Source organism: Watersipora subatra, chromosome 4 (assembly GCF_963576615.1).
Source record: "Watersipora subatra chromosome 4, tzWatSuba1.1, whole genome shotgun sequence".
Taxonomy (NCBI): Eukaryota; Metazoa; Bryozoa; class Gymnolaemata; order Cheilostomatida; family Watersiporidae; genus Watersipora; species Watersipora subatra.
The window spans coordinates 65,967,822-65,989,112 of NC_088711.1; the positions used below are offsets into that span (position 1 = coordinate 65,967,822).

The following is a 21,291-nucleotide window of genomic DNA, read 5'->3' on the forward strand; positions in this document are numbered from 1 at the left end:
GTGTGGTAACTGACACTATGTTGTATGTCTAGTACACAGCAAAGTAGTGTGGTAACTGACACTATGTTGTATGTCTAGTACACAGCAAAGTAGTGTGGTAACTGACACTATGTTGTATGTCTAGTACATAGCAAAGTAGTGTGGTAACTGACACTATGTTGTATGCCTAGTACACAGCAAAGTAGTGTGGTAACTGACACTATGTTGTATGTCTAGAACACAGCAAAGTAGTGTGGTAACTGACACTATGTTGTATGTCTAGTACATAGCAAAGTAGTGTGGTAACTGACACTATGTTGTATGTCTAGTACATAGCAAAGTAGTGTGGTAACTGACACTATGTTGTATGTCTAGTACATAGCAAAGTAGTGTGGTAACTGACACTATGTTGTATGTCTAGTACATAGCAAAGTAGTGTGGTAACTGACACTATGTTGTATGTCTAGTACATAGCAAAGTAGTGTGGTAACTGACACTATGTTGTATGTCTAGTACATAGCAAAGTAGTGTGGTAACTGACACTATGTTGTATGTCTAGAACACAGCAAAGAAGTGTGGTAACTGACACCATGTTGTATGTCTAGTACATAGCAAAGTAGTGTGGTAACAGACACTATGTTGTATGTCTAGTACACAGCAAAGTAGTGTGGTAACTGACACTATGTTGTATGTCTAGTACACAGCAAAGTAGTGTGGTAACTGACACTATGTTGTATGTCTAGTACACAGCAAAGTAGTGTGGTAACTGACACTATGTTGTATGTCTAGTACACAGCAAAGTAGTGTGGTAACTGACACTATGTTGTATGTCTAGTACACAGCAAAGTAGTGTGGTAACTGACACTATGTTGTATGTCTAGTACACAGCAAAGTAGTGTGGTAACTGACACTATGTTGTACGTCTAGTACATAGCAAAGTAGTGTGGTAACTGACACTATGTTGTATGTCTAGTACACAGCAAAGTAGTGTGGTAACTGACACTATGTTGTATGTCTAGTACATAGCAAAGTAGTGTGGTAACTGACACTATGTTGTGTGTCTAGTACACAGCAAAGTAGTGTGGTAACTGACACCATGTTGTATGTCTAGTACACAGCGAAGTAGTGTGGTAACTGACACTATGTTGTATGTCTAGTACATAGCAAAGTAGTGTGGTAACTGACACTATGTTGTATGTCTAGTACACAGCAAAGTAGTGTGGTAATTGACACTATGTTGTATGTCTAGTACACAGCAAAGTAGTGTGGTAACTGACACTATGTTGTATGTCTAATACATAGCAAAGTAGTGTGGTAACTGACACTATGTTGTATGTCTAGTACACAGTAAAGTAGTGTGGTAACTGACACTATGTTGTATGTCTAGAACACAGCAAAGTAGTGTGGTAACTGACACTATGTTGTATGTCTAGTACATAGCAAAGTAGTGTGATAACTGACACTATGTTGTATGTCTAGTACACAGCAAAGTAGTGTGGTAACTGACACTATGTTGTATGTCTAGTACACAGCAAAGTATTGTGGTAACTGACACTATGTTGTATGTCTAGTACATAGCAAAGTAGTGTGGTAACTGACACTATGTTGTATGTCTAGTACACAGCAAAGTAGTGTGGTAACTGACACTATGTTGTATGTCTAGTACATAGCAAAGTAGTGTGATAACTGACACTATGTTGTATGTCTAGTACACAGCAAAGTAGTGTGGTAACTGACACTATGTTGTATGTCTAGTACATAGCAAAGTAGTGTGATAACTGACACTATGTTGTATGTCTAGTACACAGCAAAGTAGTGTGGTAACTGACACTATGTTGTATGTCTAGTACACAGCAAAGTATTGTGGTAACTGACACTATGTTGTATGTCTAGTACATAGCAAAGTAGTGTGGTAACTGACACTATGTTGTATGTCTAGAACACAGCAAAGTAGTGTGGTAACTGACACTATGTTGTATGTCTAGTACATAGCAAAGTAGTGTGATAACTGACACTATGTTGTATGTCTAGTACACAGCAAAGTAGTGTGGTAACTGACACTATGTTGTATGTCTAGTACACAGCAAAGTATTGTGGTAACTGACACTATGTTGTATGTCTAGAACATAGCAAAGTAGTGTGGTAACTGACACTATGTTGTACGTCTAGTACACAGCAAAGTAGTGTGGTAACTGACACTATGTTGTATGTCTAGTACATAGCAAAGTAGTGTGATAACTGACACTATGTTGTATGTCTAGTACACAGCAAAGTAGTGTGGTAACTGACACTATGTTGTATGTCTAGTACATAGCAAAGTAGTGTGGTAACTGACACTATGTTGTATGTCTAGTACACAGCAAAGTAGTGTGGTAACTGACACTATGTTGTATGTCTAGTACATAGCAAAGTAGTGTGGTAACTGACACTATGTTGTATGTCTAGTACACAGCAAAGTAGTGTGGTAACTGACACTATGTCGTATGTCTAGTACATAGCAAAGTAGTGTGGTAACTGACACTATGTTGTATGTCTAGTACATAGCAAAGTAGTGTGGTAACTGACACTATGTTGTATGTCTAGTACATAGCAAAGTAGTGTGGTAACTGACACTATGTTGTATGTCTAGTACATAGCAAAGTAGTGTGGTAACTGACACTATGTTGTATGTCTAGTACATAGCAAAGTAGTGTGATAACTGACACTATGTTGTATGTCTAGTACATAGCAAAGTAGTGTGGTAACTGACACTATGTTGTATGTCTAGTACACAGCAAAGTAGTGTGGTAACTGACACTATGTTGTATGTCTAGTACATAGCAAAGTAGTGTGGTAACTGACACTATGTTGTATGTCTAGTACACAGCAAAGTAGTGTGGTAACTGACACTATGTTGTATGTTTAGTACACAGCAAAGTAGTGTGGTAACTGACACTATGTTGTATGTCAAGTACATAGCAAAGTAGTGTGGTAACTGACATTATGTTGTATGTCTAGTACATAGCAAAGTAGTGTGGTAACTGACACTATGTTGTATGTCTAGTACACAGCAAAGTAGTGTGGTAACTGACACTATGTTGTATGTCTAGTACACAGCAAAGTAGTGTGGTAACTGACACTAGGTCGTATGTCTAGTACATAGCAAAGTAGTGTGGTAACTGACACTATGTTGTATGTCTAGTACATAGCAAAGTAGTGTGGTAACTGACACTATGTTGTATGTCTAGTACATAGCAAAGTAGTGTGGTAACTGACACTATGTTGTATGTCTAGTACATAGCAAAGTAGTGTGGTAACTGACACTATGTTGTATGTCAAGTACATAGCAAAGTAGTGTGGTAACTGACATTATGTTGTATGTCTAGTACATAGCAAAGTAGTGTGGTAACTGACACTATGTTGTATGTCTAGTACACAGCAAAGTAGTGTGGTAACTGACACTATGTTGTATGTCTAGTACACAGCAAAGTAGTGTGGTAACTGACACTATGTTGTATGTCTAGTACATAGCAAAGTAGTGTGATAACTGACACTATGTTGTATGTCTAGTACACAGCAAAGTAGTGTGGTAACTGACACTATGTTGTATGTCTAGTACACAGCAAAGTAGTGTGGTAACTGACACTATGTTGTATGTCTAGAACACAGCAAAGTAGTGTGGTAACTGACACTATGTTGTATGTCTAGTACACAGCAAAGTAGTGTGGTAACTGACACTATGTTGTATGTCTAGAACATAGCAAAGTAGTGTGGTAACTGACACTATGTTGTATGTCTAGTACACAGCAAAGTAGTGTGGTAACTGACACTATGTTGTATGTCTAGTACACAGCAAAGTATTGTGGTAACTGACACTATGTTGTATGTCTAGAACATAGCAAAGTAGTGTGGTAACTGACACTATGTTGTACGTCTAGTACACAGCAAAGTAGTGTGGTAACTGACACTATGTTGTATGTCTAGTACACAGCAAAGTAGTGTGGTAACTGACACTATGTTGTATGTCTAGTACACAGCAAAGTAGTGTGGTAACTGACACTATGTTGTATGTCTAGTACATAGCAAAGTAGTGTGGTAACTGACACTATGTTGTATGTCTAGTACACAGCAAAGTAGTGTGGTAACTGACACTATGTTGTATGTCTAGTACACAGCAAAGTAGTGTGGTAACTGACACCATGTTGTATGTCTAGAACACAGCAAAGTAGTGAGGTAACTGACACTATGTTGTATGTCTAGTACACAGCAAAGTAGTGTGGTAACTGACACTATGTTGTATGTCTAGTACACAGCAAAGTAGTGTGGTAACTGACACTATGTTGTATGTCTAGTACACAGCAAAGTAGTGTGGTAACTGACACTATGTTGTATGTCTAGTACATAGCAAAGTAGTGTGGTAACTGACACTATGTTGTGTGTCTAGTACACAGCAAAGTAGTGTGGTAACTGACACTATGTTGTATGTCTAGTACATAGCAAAGTAGTGTGGTAACTGACACTATGTTGTATGTCTAGTACACAGCAAAGTAGTGTGGTAACTGACACTATGTTGTATGTCTAGTACACAGCAAAGTAGTGTGGTAACTGACACTAGGTTGTATGTCTAGTACACAGCAAAGTAGTGTGGTAACTGACACTATGTTGTATGTCTAGTACACAGCAAAGTAGTGTGGTAACTGACACTATGTTGTATGTCTAGTACATAGCAAAGTAGTGTGGTAACTGACACTATGTTGTATGTCTAGTACACAGCAAAGTAGTGTGGTAACTGACACTATGTTGTATGTCTAGTACACAGCAAAGTAGTGTGGTAATTGACACTATGTTGTATGTCTAGTACACAGCAAAGTAGTGTGGTAACAGACACTATGTTGTATGTCTAGAACACAGCAAAGTAGTGAGGTAACTGACACTATGTTGTATGTCTAGTACACAGCAAAGTAGTGTGGTAACAGACACTATGTTGTATGTCTAGAACATAGCAAAGTAGTGTGGTAACTGACACTATGTTGTATGTCTAGTACATAGCAAAGTAGTGTGGTAACTGACACTATGTTGTATGTCTAGTACATAGCAAAGTAGTGTGGTAACTGACACTATGTTGTATGTCTAGTACATAGCAAAGTAGTGTGGTAACTGACACTATGTTGTATGTCTAGTACACAGCAAAGTAGTGTGGTAACTGACACTAGGTCGTATGTCTAGTACATAGCAAAGTAGTGTGGTAACTGACACTATGTTGTATGTCTAGTACATAGCAAAGTAGTGTGGTAACTGACACTATGTTGTATGTCTAGTACATAGCAAAGTAGTGTGGTAACTGACACTATGTTGTATGTCTAGTACATAGCAAAGTAGTGTGGTAACTGACACTATGTTGTATGTCAAGTACATAGCAAAGTAGTGTGGTAACTGACATTATGTTGTATGTCTAGTACATAGCAAAGTAGTGTGGTAACTGACACTATGTTGTATGTCTAGTACACAGCAAAGTAGTGTGGTAACTGACACTATGTTGTATGTCTAGTACACAGCAAAGTAGTGTGGTAACTGACACTATGTTGTATGTCTAGTACATAGCAAAGTAGTGTGATAACTGACACTATGTTGTATGTCTAGTACACAGCAAAGTAGTGTGGTAACTGACACTATGTTGTATGTCTAGTACACAGCAAAGTAGTGTGGTAACTGACACTATGTTGTATGTCTAGAACACAGCAAAGTAGTGTGGTAACTGACACTATGTTGTATGTCTAGTACACAGCAAAGTAGTGTGGTAACTGACACTATGTTGTATGTCTAGAACATAGCAAAGTAGTGTGGTAACTGACACTATGTTGTATGTCTAGTACACAGCAAAGTAGTGTGGTAACTGACACTATGTTGTATGTCTAGTACACAGCAAAGTATTGTGGTAACTGACACTATGTTGTATGTCTAGAACATAGCAAAGTAGTGTGGTAACTGACACTATGTTGTACGTCTAGTACACAGCAAAGTAGTGTGGTAACTGACACTATGTTGTATGTCTAGTACACAGCAAAGTAGTGTGGTAACTGACACTATGTTGTATGTCTAGTACACAGCAAAGTAGTGTGGTAACTGACACTATGTTGTATGTCTAGTACATAGCAAAGTAGTGTGGTAACTGACACTATGTTGTATGTCTAGTACACAGCAAAGTAGTGTGGTAACTGACACTATGTTGTATGTCTAGTACACAGCAAAGTAGTGTGGTAACTGACACCATGTTGTATGTCTAGAACACAGCAAAGTAGTGAGGTAACTGACACTATGTTGTATGTCTAGTACACAGCAAAGTAGTGTGGTAACTGACACTATGTTGTATGTCTAGTACACAGCAAAGTAGTGTGGTAACTGACACTATGTTGTATGTCTAGTACACAGCAAAGTAGTGTGGTAACTGACACTATGTTGTATGTCTAGTACATAGCAAAGTAGTGTGGTAACTGACACTATGTTGTGTGTCTAGTACACAGCAAAGTAGTGTGGTAACTGACACTATGTTGTATGTCTAGTACATAGCAAAGTAGTGTGGTAACTGACACTATGTTGTATGTCTAGTACACAGCAAAGTAGTGTGGTAACTGACACTATGTTGTATGTCTAGTACACAGCAAAGTAGTGTGGTAACTGACACTAGGTTGTATGTCTAGTACACAGCAAAGTAGTGTGGTAACTGACACTATGTTGTATGTCTAGTACACAGCAAAGTAGTGTGGTAACTGACACTATGTTGTATGTCTAGTACATAGCAAAGTAGTGTGGTAACTGACACTATGTTGTATGTCTAGTACACAGCAAAGTAGTGTGGTAACTGACACTATGTTGTATGTCTAGTACACAGCAAAGTAGTGTGGTAATTGACACTATGTTGTATGTCTAGTACACAGCAAAGTAGTGTGGTAACAGACACTATGTTGTATGTCTAGAACACAGCAAAGTAGTGAGGTAACTGACACTATGTTGTATGTCTAGTACACAGCAAAGTAGTGTGGTAACAGACACTATGTTGTATGTCTAGAACATAGCAAAGTAGTGTGGTAACTGACACTATGTTGTATGTCTAGTACATAGCAAAGTAGTGTGGTAACTGACACTATGTTGTATGTCTAGTACACAGCAAAGTAGTGTGGTAACTGACACTATGTTGTACGTCTAGTACATAGCAAAGTAGTGTGGTAACTGACACTATGTTGTATGTCTAGTACACAGCAAAGTAGTGTGGTAACTGACACTATGTTGTATGTCTAGTACATAGCAAAGTAGTGTGGTAACTGACACTATGTTGTGTGTCTAGTACACAGCAAAGTAGTGTGGTAACTGACACCATGTTGTATGTCTAGTACACAGCGAAGTAGTGTGGTAACTGACACTATGTTGTATGTCTAGTACATAGCAAAGTAGTGTGGTAACTGACACTATGTTGTATGTCTAGTACACAGCAAAGTAGTGTGGTAATTGACACTATGTTGTATGTCTAGTACACAGCAAAGTAGTGTGGTAACTGACACTATGTTGTATGTCTAATACATAGCAAAGTAGTGTGGTAACTGACACTATGTTGTATGTCTAGTACACAGTAAAGTAGTGTGGTAACTGACACTATGTTGTATGTCTAGTACACAGCAAAGTAGTGTGGTAACTGACACTATGTTGTATGTCTAGTACACAGCAAAGTAGTGTGGTAACTGACACTATGTTGTATGTCTAGAACACAGCAAAGTAGTGTGGTAACTGACACTATGTTGTATGTCTAGAACACAGCAAAGTAGTGTGATAACTGACACTATGTTGTATGTCTAGTACATAGCAAAGTAGTGTGGTAACTGACACTATGTTGTACGTCTAGTACACAGCAAAGAAGTGTGGTAACTAAAACTATGTCATATGTATTAAAATAACCTGCCTTGCAACACTCACATCCAAATTTATATACGTGATACTCCCACAAATATTACAATAATTGCTGAAAAATCTAAAAAAAAGGTCGCAAACAGATACGACACTTTCTGTACAAAAGAGAACATCTTTCTGATGAACAAGGCTGCTAAACAAGAGTCCAACGTAAAAAGAAACCTTAAGCATGATCAGTACAGTGGAGCCAACAAGAAGACATCTACAATATAGTCAAATAGTATCAAGTCGATCGAAAAACCCAAAGAGTTTTCTGAACACTAAATGTATATGTTGCAGTCAGAGCATCAGCCCCTCCAATGGAGGAAAGTAGGTGAATGATAAAAGCACATATGTTCATAACAAATATACCAAACTAAAGAGTTCCAGCCAGCAATAAACCATAGGAGATACTTCTGTTCTTGGATCACAAGTCAGCAAAGAGAAGAGAGTTCGCAAAGAGGACAGTTATGACAAAATGAACGGAGCAGGGGAATGCGAAGCCCTTACCATAGAGAGTGTTGAATCAATGTACAGTGAACTTTCAGGTTATGATCACCCTGATATACGATTTTTTCACCTCACCATATGAATCTTATTTCATCATACAAATTCAACAAAAATTGCGCCGAGTTCAAATTTGGCAGTCGGTGTGCTTATTACGTACGTCAAAATAACAAAGACGCCGAAATGCTGTTTGCCGAAAATATTTTCACCCCGCCTGAAAGAACACATGAATGATTTCTATCAGGTCAGATATTCTCGTGTGTAAAACGGTAATATTTTCCCTTTAAAACCCAGTAGCCAAGTTGGAGTTGCGATCCCTTCAAACAGAAGGTCAGTGGTCAGACAACTTTTCTTAACCAGCTAACAAAAATCCACTTCATTACGAAAACAACATCATTTGAGCTTTCTTGCAGAATTAGGTTGAAAAAAGTTTTAAACAAGTCGGCTAAAAGCTATAATGCAGGAGTTGCCTAACCTTTTTCATTCAACTCCCTCTTATGCCTTTTCATAAATTTAATTCTCCCCACACTTGTAACTCGCATGACTAAAAACAACCGATACAAAATATAATCCCATTTTATTGTACATATCTAAACATATAACAGCATATTATTAATTTTTATACAGCACGGATACAACACCCAACAATACATAACCTTCGGCATGGCGGTGAATTGGTTTATGACTAGGTTAACTTACTATCCAATCAAAATCTGGATGGATGCGTTCACATATATCTGAGTTCTGACTAGTAGCTCATTATTAGCAACTAGTGTCATTGATAAAACTAATATGTTGAATGATGAAACCCAAATCACACTGCAAGACATAAACTAAACATTTAACAAATCAGACACCTCTCTGTTACCCCTTGTATATGCAAAATTCTCCCCTAGGGGAAAATTCCTCCCTGGTTGGGAACCCCTGCTATCCCTGGTTGGGAACCCCTGCTATCCCTGGTTGGGAACCCCTGCTATCCCTGGTTGGGAACCCCTGCTATCCCTGGTTGGGAACCCCTGCTATCCCTGGTTGGGAACCCCTGCTATCCCTGGTTGGGAACCCCTGCTATCCCTGGTTGGGAACCCCTGCTATCCCTGGTTGGGAACCCCTGCTATCCCTGGTTGGGAACCCCTGCTATCCCTGGTTGGGAACCCCTGCTATCCCTGGTTGGGAACCCCTGCTATCCCTGGTTGGGAACCCCTGCTATCCCTGGTTGGGAACCCCTGCTATCCCTGGTTGGGAACCCCTGCTATCCCTGGTTGGGAACCCCTGCTATCCCTGGTTGGGAACCCCTGCTATCCCTGGTTGGGAACCCCTGCTATCCCTGGTTGGGAACCCCTGCTATCCCTGGTTGGGAACCCCTGCTATCCCTGGTTGGGAACCCCTGCTATCCCTGGTTGGGAACCCCTGCTATCCCTGGTTGGGAACCCCTGCTATCCCTGGTTGGGAACCCCTGCTATCCCTGGTTGGGAACCCCTGCTATCCCTGGTTGGGAACCCCTGCTATCCCTGGTTGGGAACCCCTGCTATCCCTGGTTGGGAACCCCTGCTATCCCTGGTTGGGAACCCCTGCTATCCCTGGTTGGGAACCCCTGCTATCCCTGGTTGGGAACCCCTGCTATCCCTGGTTGGGAACCCCTGCTATCCCTGGTTGGGAACCCCTGCTATCCCTGGTTGGGAACCCCTGCTATAGTGAAAGCAAAGACAGAAAATGATCAGTGATAAATTTTAGTGACAAAAATGTTGACATTCAGTAAAATAGTTAAAATACATACTAAAGCTTAGCTTCAAGTGTGTGTTTAGTAAGCTAAATGTATTTGAGGCGAATTTAAAGTTTATGTTACACGTATGTTTGTCTTAAAGGTTAAAACTCCTTACGGTACGTACTGCAATGGTACATTATAATGTTACATTTTATTGCAGATCATAACCACTAAATACAATAAAATTACTGCAAGTAACTATAATTACTAGGGTTAACATACTATTTTGTTACTAATTTTTAATATGTACAGCATTTATAAAAGATTTTGACGATTTTTACCAGGGAATGTTTGCATTATATAATTGCTGTGGTTTCTATACCCGCATATATGATTTTTTCACCATACGATGCCAACCCTAGAACTCAAAATCGTAACCTGAGGATGCACTGTATAGAGGTATTTTAGTTATTTGTACTAAAGAGTATGCAAACAAAGCAGAGAGGTATCTTAGTTATTTGTACTAGAGAATGTGCTAGCAAAGCAGAGAGGTATCTGAACTGCTTGTACAGTCATGCCTCGACATACAAGAGTCCCAACATATGACAAAATCGAGATATGAGCAAAATTTTGAAAAGTTTCTTTCATAAGATACGAGTCTGTTTGAGATATGAGCCGGTTCTCTATGGTCGGTATAACGATACGAGTCTGTTTGAGATATGAGCCAGTTCTCTATGGTCGGTATAACGATACGAGTCTGTTTGAGATATGAGCCGGTTCTCTATGGTCGGTATATCGATACGAGTCTGTTTGAGATATGAGCTGGTTCTCTATGGTCGGTATAACGATACAAGTCTGTTTGAGATATGAGCCGGTTCTCTATGGTTGGTATAACGATACGAGTCTGTTTGAGATATGAGCCGGTTTTCTATGGTCGGTATAACGATACGAGTCTGTTTGAGATATGAGCTGGTTCTCTATGGTCGGTATAACGATACGAGTCTGTTTGAGATATGAGCCGGTTCTCTATGGTCGGTATAACGATACGAGTCTGTTTGAGATATGAGCCGGTTCTCTATGGTTGGTATAATGATACGAGTCTGTTTGAGATATGAGCCGGTTCTCTATGGTCGGTATAACGATACGAGTCTGTTTGAGATATGAGCCGGTTCTCTATGGTCGGTATAACGATACGAGTCTGTTTGAGATATGAGCTGGTTCTCTATGGTCGGTATAAAGCTAAGTATGAAAGAGGCACCTTTCAAGAACAGCATCGTTGGGACTTTCTTCGAGAATTAGTTTAAAAAAGTTTTTAAAAGGTTGCTCAAATTTGTAGTACACACGAGGCAAAGAGCGCAAAATTAGAAACGGATAAGAAAACATTAAGACGACAACATTGAAGTAAATTTAAAAAAATGAAACTTAGCTTTGAGCGTAAGTGTTTAATAAGCTAAATTTATTTCAGTTAAATTCAAAGTGTCTGTTATGTAGCATCACAAAAGTTTAGTGTACCAAACCCGTTGCCGTTAAGTCTCTCAGACTGCTGTTAGTCACTACGTCTGTCCCAAAGGTAAAAACTTACAATAGTGTACATGTTCCATTTTAATGATTTTATTGCGGATTATAACAACAGAATAGGCATTTGTCTCTATGTTAGCGAAGGTACTGAATTACAACAAATAAAGACACGTTTTTCTACATTAATATCCTGTTTTATGTGGTTTTCATAGTATAATAGTAAACTAATTTGTGTTTAGTTATTTTATATAGGAAATAGTGCCTTGAGAGATGAGTAAATTGACATACAAGTTGTTGAGGTATGACTGTACTAGTGAGTATGATACTAAAACATAGAGGTATCTGAGTTATTGGTACAATACTATTTGATACCAAAGCATAGAGGTATCCGAGCTATTGTTACAAGACTATCTGATATCAAAACATAGAGGTATCTGAGCTACTGGTACAAGAGGATCTGATACCAAAGCATAGAGGTATCTGAGCTACTGGTACAAGACTATCCGATACCAAAGCATAGAGGTATCTAAGCTATAGGTACAAGAGTATCTGATACCAAAGCATAGAGGCATCTGAGCTACTGGTACAAGAGTATCTGATATCAAAACAGAGGTATCCGAGCTATTGGTACAAGACTATTTGATACCAAAGCATAGATGTATCTGAGCTACTGGTACAAGACTATCCGATACCAAAGCATAGAGGTATCCGAGCTATTGGTACAAGACTAACTGATATCAAAACATAGAGGTATCTGAGCTACTGGTACAAGACTAACTGATACCAAAGCATAGAAGTATCTGAGCTACTGGCACAAGACTAACTGATACCAAAGCATAGAAGTATCTGAGCTACTGGTACAAGACTATTTGATACAAAAAAGTAGAGGTATTTGAGCTACTGGCACAGGTCTAACTGATACCAAAGCATAAAGGCATCTGAGCTACTGGTACAAGCCTATCTGAAACTGAAGCATAGAAGTATGCAAGTGAATGTAGCCTATGTAATGAATTCAGTATGAGAACCAACCCTTCATGATGAACTCCCTGCTTCTCAACAGAGCATGCTTAGGATGAGGCTCATCCCTGAACTTGTTGCTGATCTACAAACAATGACAAAATCTGGCCATCACCTATCCTTATCTTGAGATCTACGTCTCACCCATCATCACATCTAGTGAAGTGAAGAGCAGGTAACACAGAGTAGGCATAAGTTTATGACATACCAGCTTTCATAGTTTTGTGCAGTTTTATACCTAAAAATATTCCAACTCTATGGCAAGAATTGAGAGTCACCTTAACTGCTGAGTGAGTGTGAGTCTGACTGTAAGTTGAGTGTCACTCTGACAGTAAGTTGAGTGTTACTCTGACAGTAAGTCGAGTTTTACTCTGACAGTAAGTCGAGTGTTACTCTGACAGTAAGTTGAGTGTTACTATGATAGTAAGTTAAGTGTTACTCTGACAGTAAGTTGAGTGTCACTCTGACAGTAAGTTGTGTGCTACTCTGACAGTAAGTTGTGTGTTACTCTGACAGTAAGTTGAGTGTCACTCTGACAGTAAGTTGTGTGCTACTCTGACAGTAAGTTGTGTGTTACTCTGACAGTAAGTTGAGTGTTACTCTGACAGTAAGTTGTGTGCTACTCTGATAGTAAGTTGTGTGTTACTCTGACAGTAAGTTGAGTGTTACTCTGACAGTAAGTTGTGTGTTACTCTGACAGTAAGTTGTGTGTTACTCTGACAGTAAGTTGAGTGTTACTCTGACAGTAAGTTGTGTGCTACTCTGATAGTAAGTTGTGTTACTCTGACAGTAAGTTGAGTGTTACTCTGACAGTAAGTTGTGTGTTACTCTGACAGTAAGTTGTGTGTTACTCTGACAGTAAGTTGTGTGTTACTCTAACAGTAAGTTGAGTGTTACTCTGACAGTAAGTTGTGTGTTACTCTGACAGTAAGTTGTGTGTTACTCTGACAGTAAGTTGAGTGTTACTCTGACAGTAAGTTGTGTGCTACTCTGATAGTAAGTTGTGTGTTACTCTGACAGTAAGTTGAATATCAAATTGTTCCGCGTATTTATTATTTTGACATATAATACATTAACCAGTAATGTTCAAGTATGTTACTGAATAAAAGAAACAAAAATCAAACAAAGGTTTCAGCCATCAGTAAATAGAAACATGTCAGTCATCAGTGAATAGAAACATGTCAGTCATCAGTGAATAGACTATTAATAGTACGCATATGAGTGTTGCATGGACCACGCGCCAAACAACGCTCATGAGAGCTAGGTAACCCATGTACCAATTTACCTGGTAAAGGAGGAGTGGAAGGGATTTGTGGGACAGATTCTGCTTGCTCATCACACTGCAAATTGTCTCTTCATGTGTCTAGAAAAAGTATGAGAGACCAACACATAGTTAACTTTCTAAGCAAAAAGTAGATCACAAAGGAGAGAGAATAACTCGCAAGGGAGGGTGAATAACTCACACGGGAGGATGAATAACTCACACGGGAGAGTGAATGACTTACAAGGGAGGGTAAATAACTTGCACAGGAGGGTGAATAACTCACAATGGAGGGTGAATGACTCACATGGGAGGATGAATAACTCACACGGGAGAGTGAATGACTTACAAGGGAGGGTAAATAACTCGCACAGGAGAGTGAATAACTCACAAGGGAGGTTGAATAACTCACAGAGGGTGAATAACTCACAATGGAGGGTGAATGACTCACATGGGAGGATAAATAACTCACATGGGAGGGTGAATATACTCACAAGGGAGGGTGAATAACTCACAAGGGAGGGTGAATAACTCACAAGGGAAGGTGAATACACAACAGCAACTCTGACCAATCTTAGATAGATACATGACCGAACTTGCCAACTGTTACGAGGCTGAGATGATTGGTGACTCAGCTAATATCCACTGGCATATTACCTGATACCACAAGACATGCTACTTACTACTTCAACGAATGTACCTATAATTACGCAAAAACTATTGGCGTTACCTACAAGAGGTCACATGTCTGGTGCACCTTCATAAGACACATGACCTACAGGTGCGAGTGAAGTCATGTACCTATGATAATAAGTGTCACTTAGATAACATTGATGACTGGTGGGCAGCGCGTTACAGTCACTGTTGCCTACCAGGACACGTGATACTGACTGCTATTACTATCTACTAGTATAGAAATTTGTACATACCGGAGCGAGACACATATCATTATCATTTCTGTCTTTCACTCTGAACAGTTCACTGCCCATATTAGCCCATCTCCCTGTAAAAATGAGACTATAAACTAGTAAAAAGATTGTCAAGCGTCACACAACTTAAGCCACTGAAAACTCTCCCCCTGTCTAACCATGTCTGTGGTGAAGGAATAAAAAGCAGAGGCAGCCCTAGTAGTAAATGAATACTATGCCATATAATAGTTGAGAAAAATTTCTAGAGTTACCCATTAATATTTTGCCGATCCAACTGCCATACTCATAAGTATTGAACGCTCTAAAACTAACTACATCTTGTCCTAAGAAATCGACAGCCTGCCTAATTGAACAAGAGCAGATGATGACAAACCAGTTTGCTCCCAGAGAGGAGCTGGTGATAGAGTGGGCATAAGGAGTCTTTGCGCCCCAATACTTTCCATGTATCTCTCAACCAACCTTTCCAGCTTCTGCACTGCTCGAAACATGTAAGGATTTATGGTATAGGCCCCTGGGTAGCATCTCTCCACCAGTCGTCTCCGGTAGAGCAGCTTAAGATGAAGAAGGCAGCAGTTAAATTAAAAAGAAACAACACAAATGCATTTGCAGTACGAATATCACATATTGCGTTAGACAAATCTAGTTAGTGTCTAAGAATAAGAGAACAAGCTTCGCTACTATTCATAGTATTGTCACGCCTGTTGAATGCGAGGTGAGAAAAGCAATGCTAAATGATGTAAATTAGGAGGGTACAAGGAATATCAGAGCGATAAGAACAACAGGATTTGTACATAGACACAAGTGAGCTAGTGAACCTTAAAATATGGTGGTAATCATCTGATTAGTTCACCATTGCTTCTTGTCAATAATCTCATCCTGATTCAGTCAGCATAATAAATATGTTTCTGTCATGACAACTCTTAAATACCCAAAGTAAAATTCAAATAAAATAAAAGTACAGTATAAAATATTGCCATGCCATGTCCTAATGCCCCAGATTATTGGGAACAACCAATAAACTTTGTGCTAGGTTGGTCCTAACGCCCAACTTATTGGGGCATTAGGACAAACCCAACACAGCTCAAACAAACTCAGATGTACACAAAAAGGGGGATAGTAAATCAATGTGTAAATGTGGCTAAGCCCTTCCGGCCGTTAAAATGATTAAAGTTGTCTTATCCTATGACCAGAGAAAATATCCCTGTTTCTTAAAATCATGGTCATTTATTCGTTGACATCCAAGTAACTAAGATGTCATCTTGCATGGTAAAAGCAGCTACTTACAGAAATAATATGGCTTCGGTAATATGGCAGAAAGAATGGCTAAGCTACTGTTTTTGTTTGTGTTGAAGCAATAGCTTGACCATCATCAAAAACAGCTACTTTCTGATGCATCCCTCAGGGCTTTAGCAGAAGCGTTCGATAGTCAGTTTTTGACCTTCTACATTACAACTAGTGGCGATTTTTTTGAAAATCTGGGCAATGTTTACTGACAATCATTGCCTGTACCAGTAACACAATTCTGAAATAGACACTATTTGTCCATGCCCGCGAAGTTGAGCAAAAACCTAATTGCTAACAAGCTGATACTTCCTGACATCTCTCAGTGCGATGATATGTCATCTACGCGTGTGCAGAGTGCGCATGCATGGCACATTAGCGACATCTCTCAGTGCGATGATATGTCATCTACGTGTGTGCAGAGTGCGCACGCATGGCACAATAGTAAACTCCCTCAATGCTCACAGCATTGGGTAACAATGTTTTCACACTCATTTGGTCTCTTCAATTCACTATGTAGCCTCTAGAATTGATATGGACAGGAATGAGCTTTTCTCTGTTCATCTTTTTGATTATCCAGTGATTCTTTCCAATTCTATTGCTACTCTGAACATAAGACGCTCGAAATTGCAAATATTCTCCATTTATGAGCGCACTCATCAACAATTGCAAACCAATTATCAACATGATATCACATGACCTTCACTTTAGTGAGACTGCGCCTGTATTTATAGGTGAATCATGATAAAACACAATCCACCATTGATAACAGTAACTGCTTGCTATGAGCTGAATAAAATGTAACTTAACTTAATTTTGATTTTGCCAAAGTTTTTGCAATTATAAGGTTTTCAACTTTACCAATATGGTCAACCTGCTGACATATCTCCCACCCTGTCTGTTGAGTCACCATGTATCTGTTGAGCTGGATACAATGTCTATAATTGTATAAACAATGCAAAAAGTGCTGTCCATATACAACACTTGACGCTAGGCTGGTATTCTCTGGGGCAGCTGGCCGGCTGAGCCGCCCCAACGTTTTAGTGATTTTCGGCAGTTAAGTAGTAAGAATTGCAGTCTAAGCTCATTTAACTCGGAATTTCCAACAACTAATTTACTAGCAACTAGCGTTCTATGCGGTGGTCTCGCCAAATGAGTGATCTTGTGAGACTGTTAAGACTTGGAAACTGAACTCTATTGCTTATAGTTGGGATGTGAAAAAACCCCCAAACTTGCATTTTCCTTATCATAATATAACCTAATCAAAACATCGATGAGGAGCACTATGGGGCAGGCTCGTCTAAATAATCTTCTAATATTACACATATATAAAGATGTTGAAATAGATACAGAATCAGTTGTAAAAGATTTCTGCCATGGACACATTGACAGAACAACAGCTATTGCAATAAAAAAGTAATAGCTCTTGTTCTGTCAATGTTTTTTTTACAGAAATCTGTAGTGTCATGTTTTTTATATCATAATTTTATTATTGTTCGTTGAATAAAGAAAAAGTTTTGCCTTCCATGAACCATAAACAATATATTTATGTAGATTTTGATGCTTACAATTGATTGCATTTATGCATAATTTGAGGGTTGTTGATGCTTAACAGGTCCAGAGTTTCGGGGCGCTGCCAATACTCTGTTGGGGGGCTTACACCGCCTCCAAATCCCCGGGTGTTCAGAACTAGTCGCCTAACATTTGCCGCCCCAACTTGCAACTAGGGAATACATTAGCAACGATGTTGCCATCAACTACCAAAATCAAACACATGACTAGAGCGCTAAAATCAATTCATGCAGTTCTGTAGCAGAGTCATTAGGGATCACTTTTGAAAAACCTTGACAATATATTCTCATCAGACACTTGACAGCAACAATGCTGGAATTCCTTCCAGTGTTATTCTATACATTCCTATCCATTTACACAATAACAGCCAGCCTGCTACCTGATAGCGACCGCCTACCGGTCTTGCAGAGAAATCAGCTTTAATTTATTGAAGCTCAAACCCAAATATTAAAACGTGCAGTTCTTCCTGAAGTCTGTAGAAGCTTGCTGAAATTCCTCAGAATGATGCTCAAAAATCAAACTTTTACTGAGGTTTGTCAGCTTTTTCATCTCATACTTAGTGAAGCCTCCAACAGCAATATAACAGCAAATGCGAATATTACAATAGGTTTCAAACCAATACTGAAGGACAATGAAAGAGCCTTTCTAAAGATTGACATTGCAAGTTAACTACTAAAACACAAGTGAAAGCCTAGTTGGATCAAGGTATAATCTTCAGCGTTATAGACCATCAACTAATCAATAGACATCCCTCATCACAACTCAATGAAAATGCGAATTTGCAAATAACTGATTATAGGATACTGAAATCGAACTCATGTTGCAACTGCAATCATCTTATAAGTTTGAACCTCACAACACCCATTCAACACTGGTCTACATGTAACTATCAAGGCACAATGCTGCTCATCAGCTGAAACTAAACAAAAACAGAATGACACCTTTGAAAGGCCAATCCAATGCAACTTTAATTATAATTTAAAGCTACTTTGTAACTAAATGTATTTTAATGCAAATAACCAAGTTACATACTAGTATCTGCTGCTCTAATCAGTAGATGCTGTCAGTTTACAAATTGAGACAGATGGAAGTTTCTTATTACCAGTTGAAATTCATTAGTAATAAGTTTTGTAGTTAACTAAAAAGAGCCTGAAAATGTCTAGTAAGCAACTCCGGTGGTGAGATAGCAATTCTTGGTGTAACAAGTGCTTGAGTTTCAGTGATATCTGACAGTTGCCATAGTTTGGCAAATAGATAAGGATGTGCATCTAAACTAAGAATATATTTGCAACACATGCTTCCACTGGTTCCCACCATACAGCCCATACACCTACGAATTTCGTAGATAACCTTTTTCAAATAATAAAACTAAACCATGACTTATTAATATATATATATATATATATAGCTAGCAGTGTTTACGGTATGTGTGCAAACTGCAGAGTTATCTGACACTGCTGTTTGGGTAAAGTAGAGAGATATACTACTTTAGTATTGCCTACTAAAATATAGATGAAACACTTTGCTGTTGCTTTCCAATACGACTTCACACATGTGTCTTTCCAAATACATGCACAGATGCTCCCAACTTACGAACGAGATATGTTAGGAACGGCCATTCATTAAGCAAATTTGTTCGTAAGTTGATTCAGTTCGTTATTTTGTGCAGAACACATGATTAAGGATTATATAAGTATGTTTAAGGCTTGTATAAGCAACTATATTGGTTTGTGCTGCATTTAAAAACACTAAATAATGATAAAACAATATGCTCTATAAAGATGTGTGCAACTGGAGAGAAACAGTACTACTGTAAAAGAAATGCTACTGCATTTTTGCAAGTGTGGCTGCACGCCGCGAATATGTTAGGTGTGTAATTACTTGGAAAAATTGAACTGTAATCTACTGCTTATATAAAACTGTTTACATAATGATAGTTGCAAACGAGAGAGAAGAATTAAATGGAAAATTAAGAAATAAGGGACAAACGTGAAAACTATAAAAGGGCAATGACTCGTACAATCTAGGCAGAGAAAGCCTGATGCTGGACTCAAGCTCACAGTGCCCAGCGTCAATATCAACATTCGTATTTATCGTATTCTTTATAAACAATTTTGGATATACGCACCACACCATTCGTACCTAACGTTGTTCGTAACACGAAATTTCAAAAATAGGGTAGCGTCTGTATTCCTTTTTGCTTTGTGAACAGATTTTTTAATGCTCTCTTGTTGAGCAAAATCTTACTGATTTTATCATTCTTGTTTTGTAGCTATTAATTATGAATGTATCTCTTTTGCTACAAGTTTTGACATTTCTTTTCAGACTATATGCCCTCTTTTTAGGTTCTTTAGTTAACAACTGAGCCAGCACCCACTTGTATGCTTTCATTAAGACCACCAGTAAAATTGCCTTCAGATGTCATAGATATTGTCAATATCTTACAAGTTATGGTTTCCACATCTTGTAGTTTTATGGCATAATTTCACATAAATTTGCAATTGCTTTCATTTGAGAGAGTAAATTACCAATATGATAGTGTAGTTGTAGACTACAGAGAATGCTAGATTTAGAGTTATTTGAGCATGCTAGGTCAACAGTGTTAATTTAAATGTGGATTCCCTTACTGGTTGTGTCATACCTATTCGATCAAACAAGGCAAAGAAGTCTTGTTTTAGTCTGAGCTTCTGCGCCTGAGGCTTAACGCCAGAGTACGAGTACTACAAGTACGCCAGATTACACCAGATACATCCATATATTTTACCATTACCATATAATCTGCAAAGTTGATAGCTTCGATTTGTGAGGCTATAAAGCATCTGGTGTGGCCTTTAGAAGCAGGCAATAATGATTAACTTATATACTGATATTATAAATTTTCTGCATTCTTAGGGCTTATGAAACCGACCTCTGCGCTTAAACATTTTTCATAAACTATTATCAAGACACTACATTCATGTATATTTCTACCGTTTCGATGTATTACATTAAAATCATAATCAAATATCTGTTGAATTTATGGCTGTATGATATACATACCATTCTAACACCATAGTTCACAGCAAAAAACGCTATCGTTTTTGTTGAGTGATCGGATGATCATATTTTGTTAGGCGTTAACTATGCGGCTGCAATGACCACGTAACCTTACAATGATAACCTTGCTAAAATAGATGAAAAGTTCGTACCAAGATCTGCAATTATAATAATACCATTTGACTGAGACTGTTCAGTTGTTCTATGCCATCTAAAGATGTTGCTGTATTAGGAAAAAGCTTTGACGATAATCGTCGAAACGTACACATTTCGAAGCTACGATTGTCTTGAATTTAGCGGTCTAGTGTATGGCCTCTGCTGCAGAGGTAGGCTGGCAAAAGCTGGCATCAACACGGCATGACGAGCAGATATTTCGTCAAAAACCAGCCAACAACAAAATTATTATTGGCATAAAATTGTCGAAATGGCACTTAAATGCATGGGGCGAAACGGCAATACAGCAGCTCTGTTGCGCGGAAATGCCGAAATAAAGAAAAACACGGTTAATCGTTAATAGTATAGCGTGTGAACCCGACAAAGCTGCTTTATGTGAACGATACACGCAAGAACAA

General features: G+C 38.7%; 1 protein-coding gene across 1 annotated transcript in view; it reads right to left on the bottom strand.

Moving 5' to 3' along the window:
* Nucleotides 1-21,012, bottom strand: part of LOC137393521 (probable proline--tRNA ligase, mitochondrial) — a 39,998-nt gene extending 18,986 nt beyond the window's left edge. The window contains exons 1-5 of the mRNA XM_068080101.1: nucleotides 20,896-21,012; nucleotides 15,204-15,381; nucleotides 14,831-14,904; nucleotides 13,926-14,003; nucleotides 12,653-12,725 (exon numbers count right to left, since the gene is read on the bottom strand). Coding sequence (XP_067936202.1) covers nucleotides 12,653-12,725; nucleotides 13,926-14,003; nucleotides 14,831-14,904; nucleotides 15,204-15,381; nucleotides 20,896-20,988 — 496 coding nt within the window. The 5' untranslated portion in view covers nucleotides 20,989-21,012. The remainder of the gene's footprint in view (nucleotides 1-12,652; nucleotides 12,726-13,925; nucleotides 14,004-14,830; nucleotides 14,905-15,203; nucleotides 15,382-20,895) is intronic.
* Between the last annotated feature and the right edge of the window lie 279 nt (nucleotides 21,013-21,291).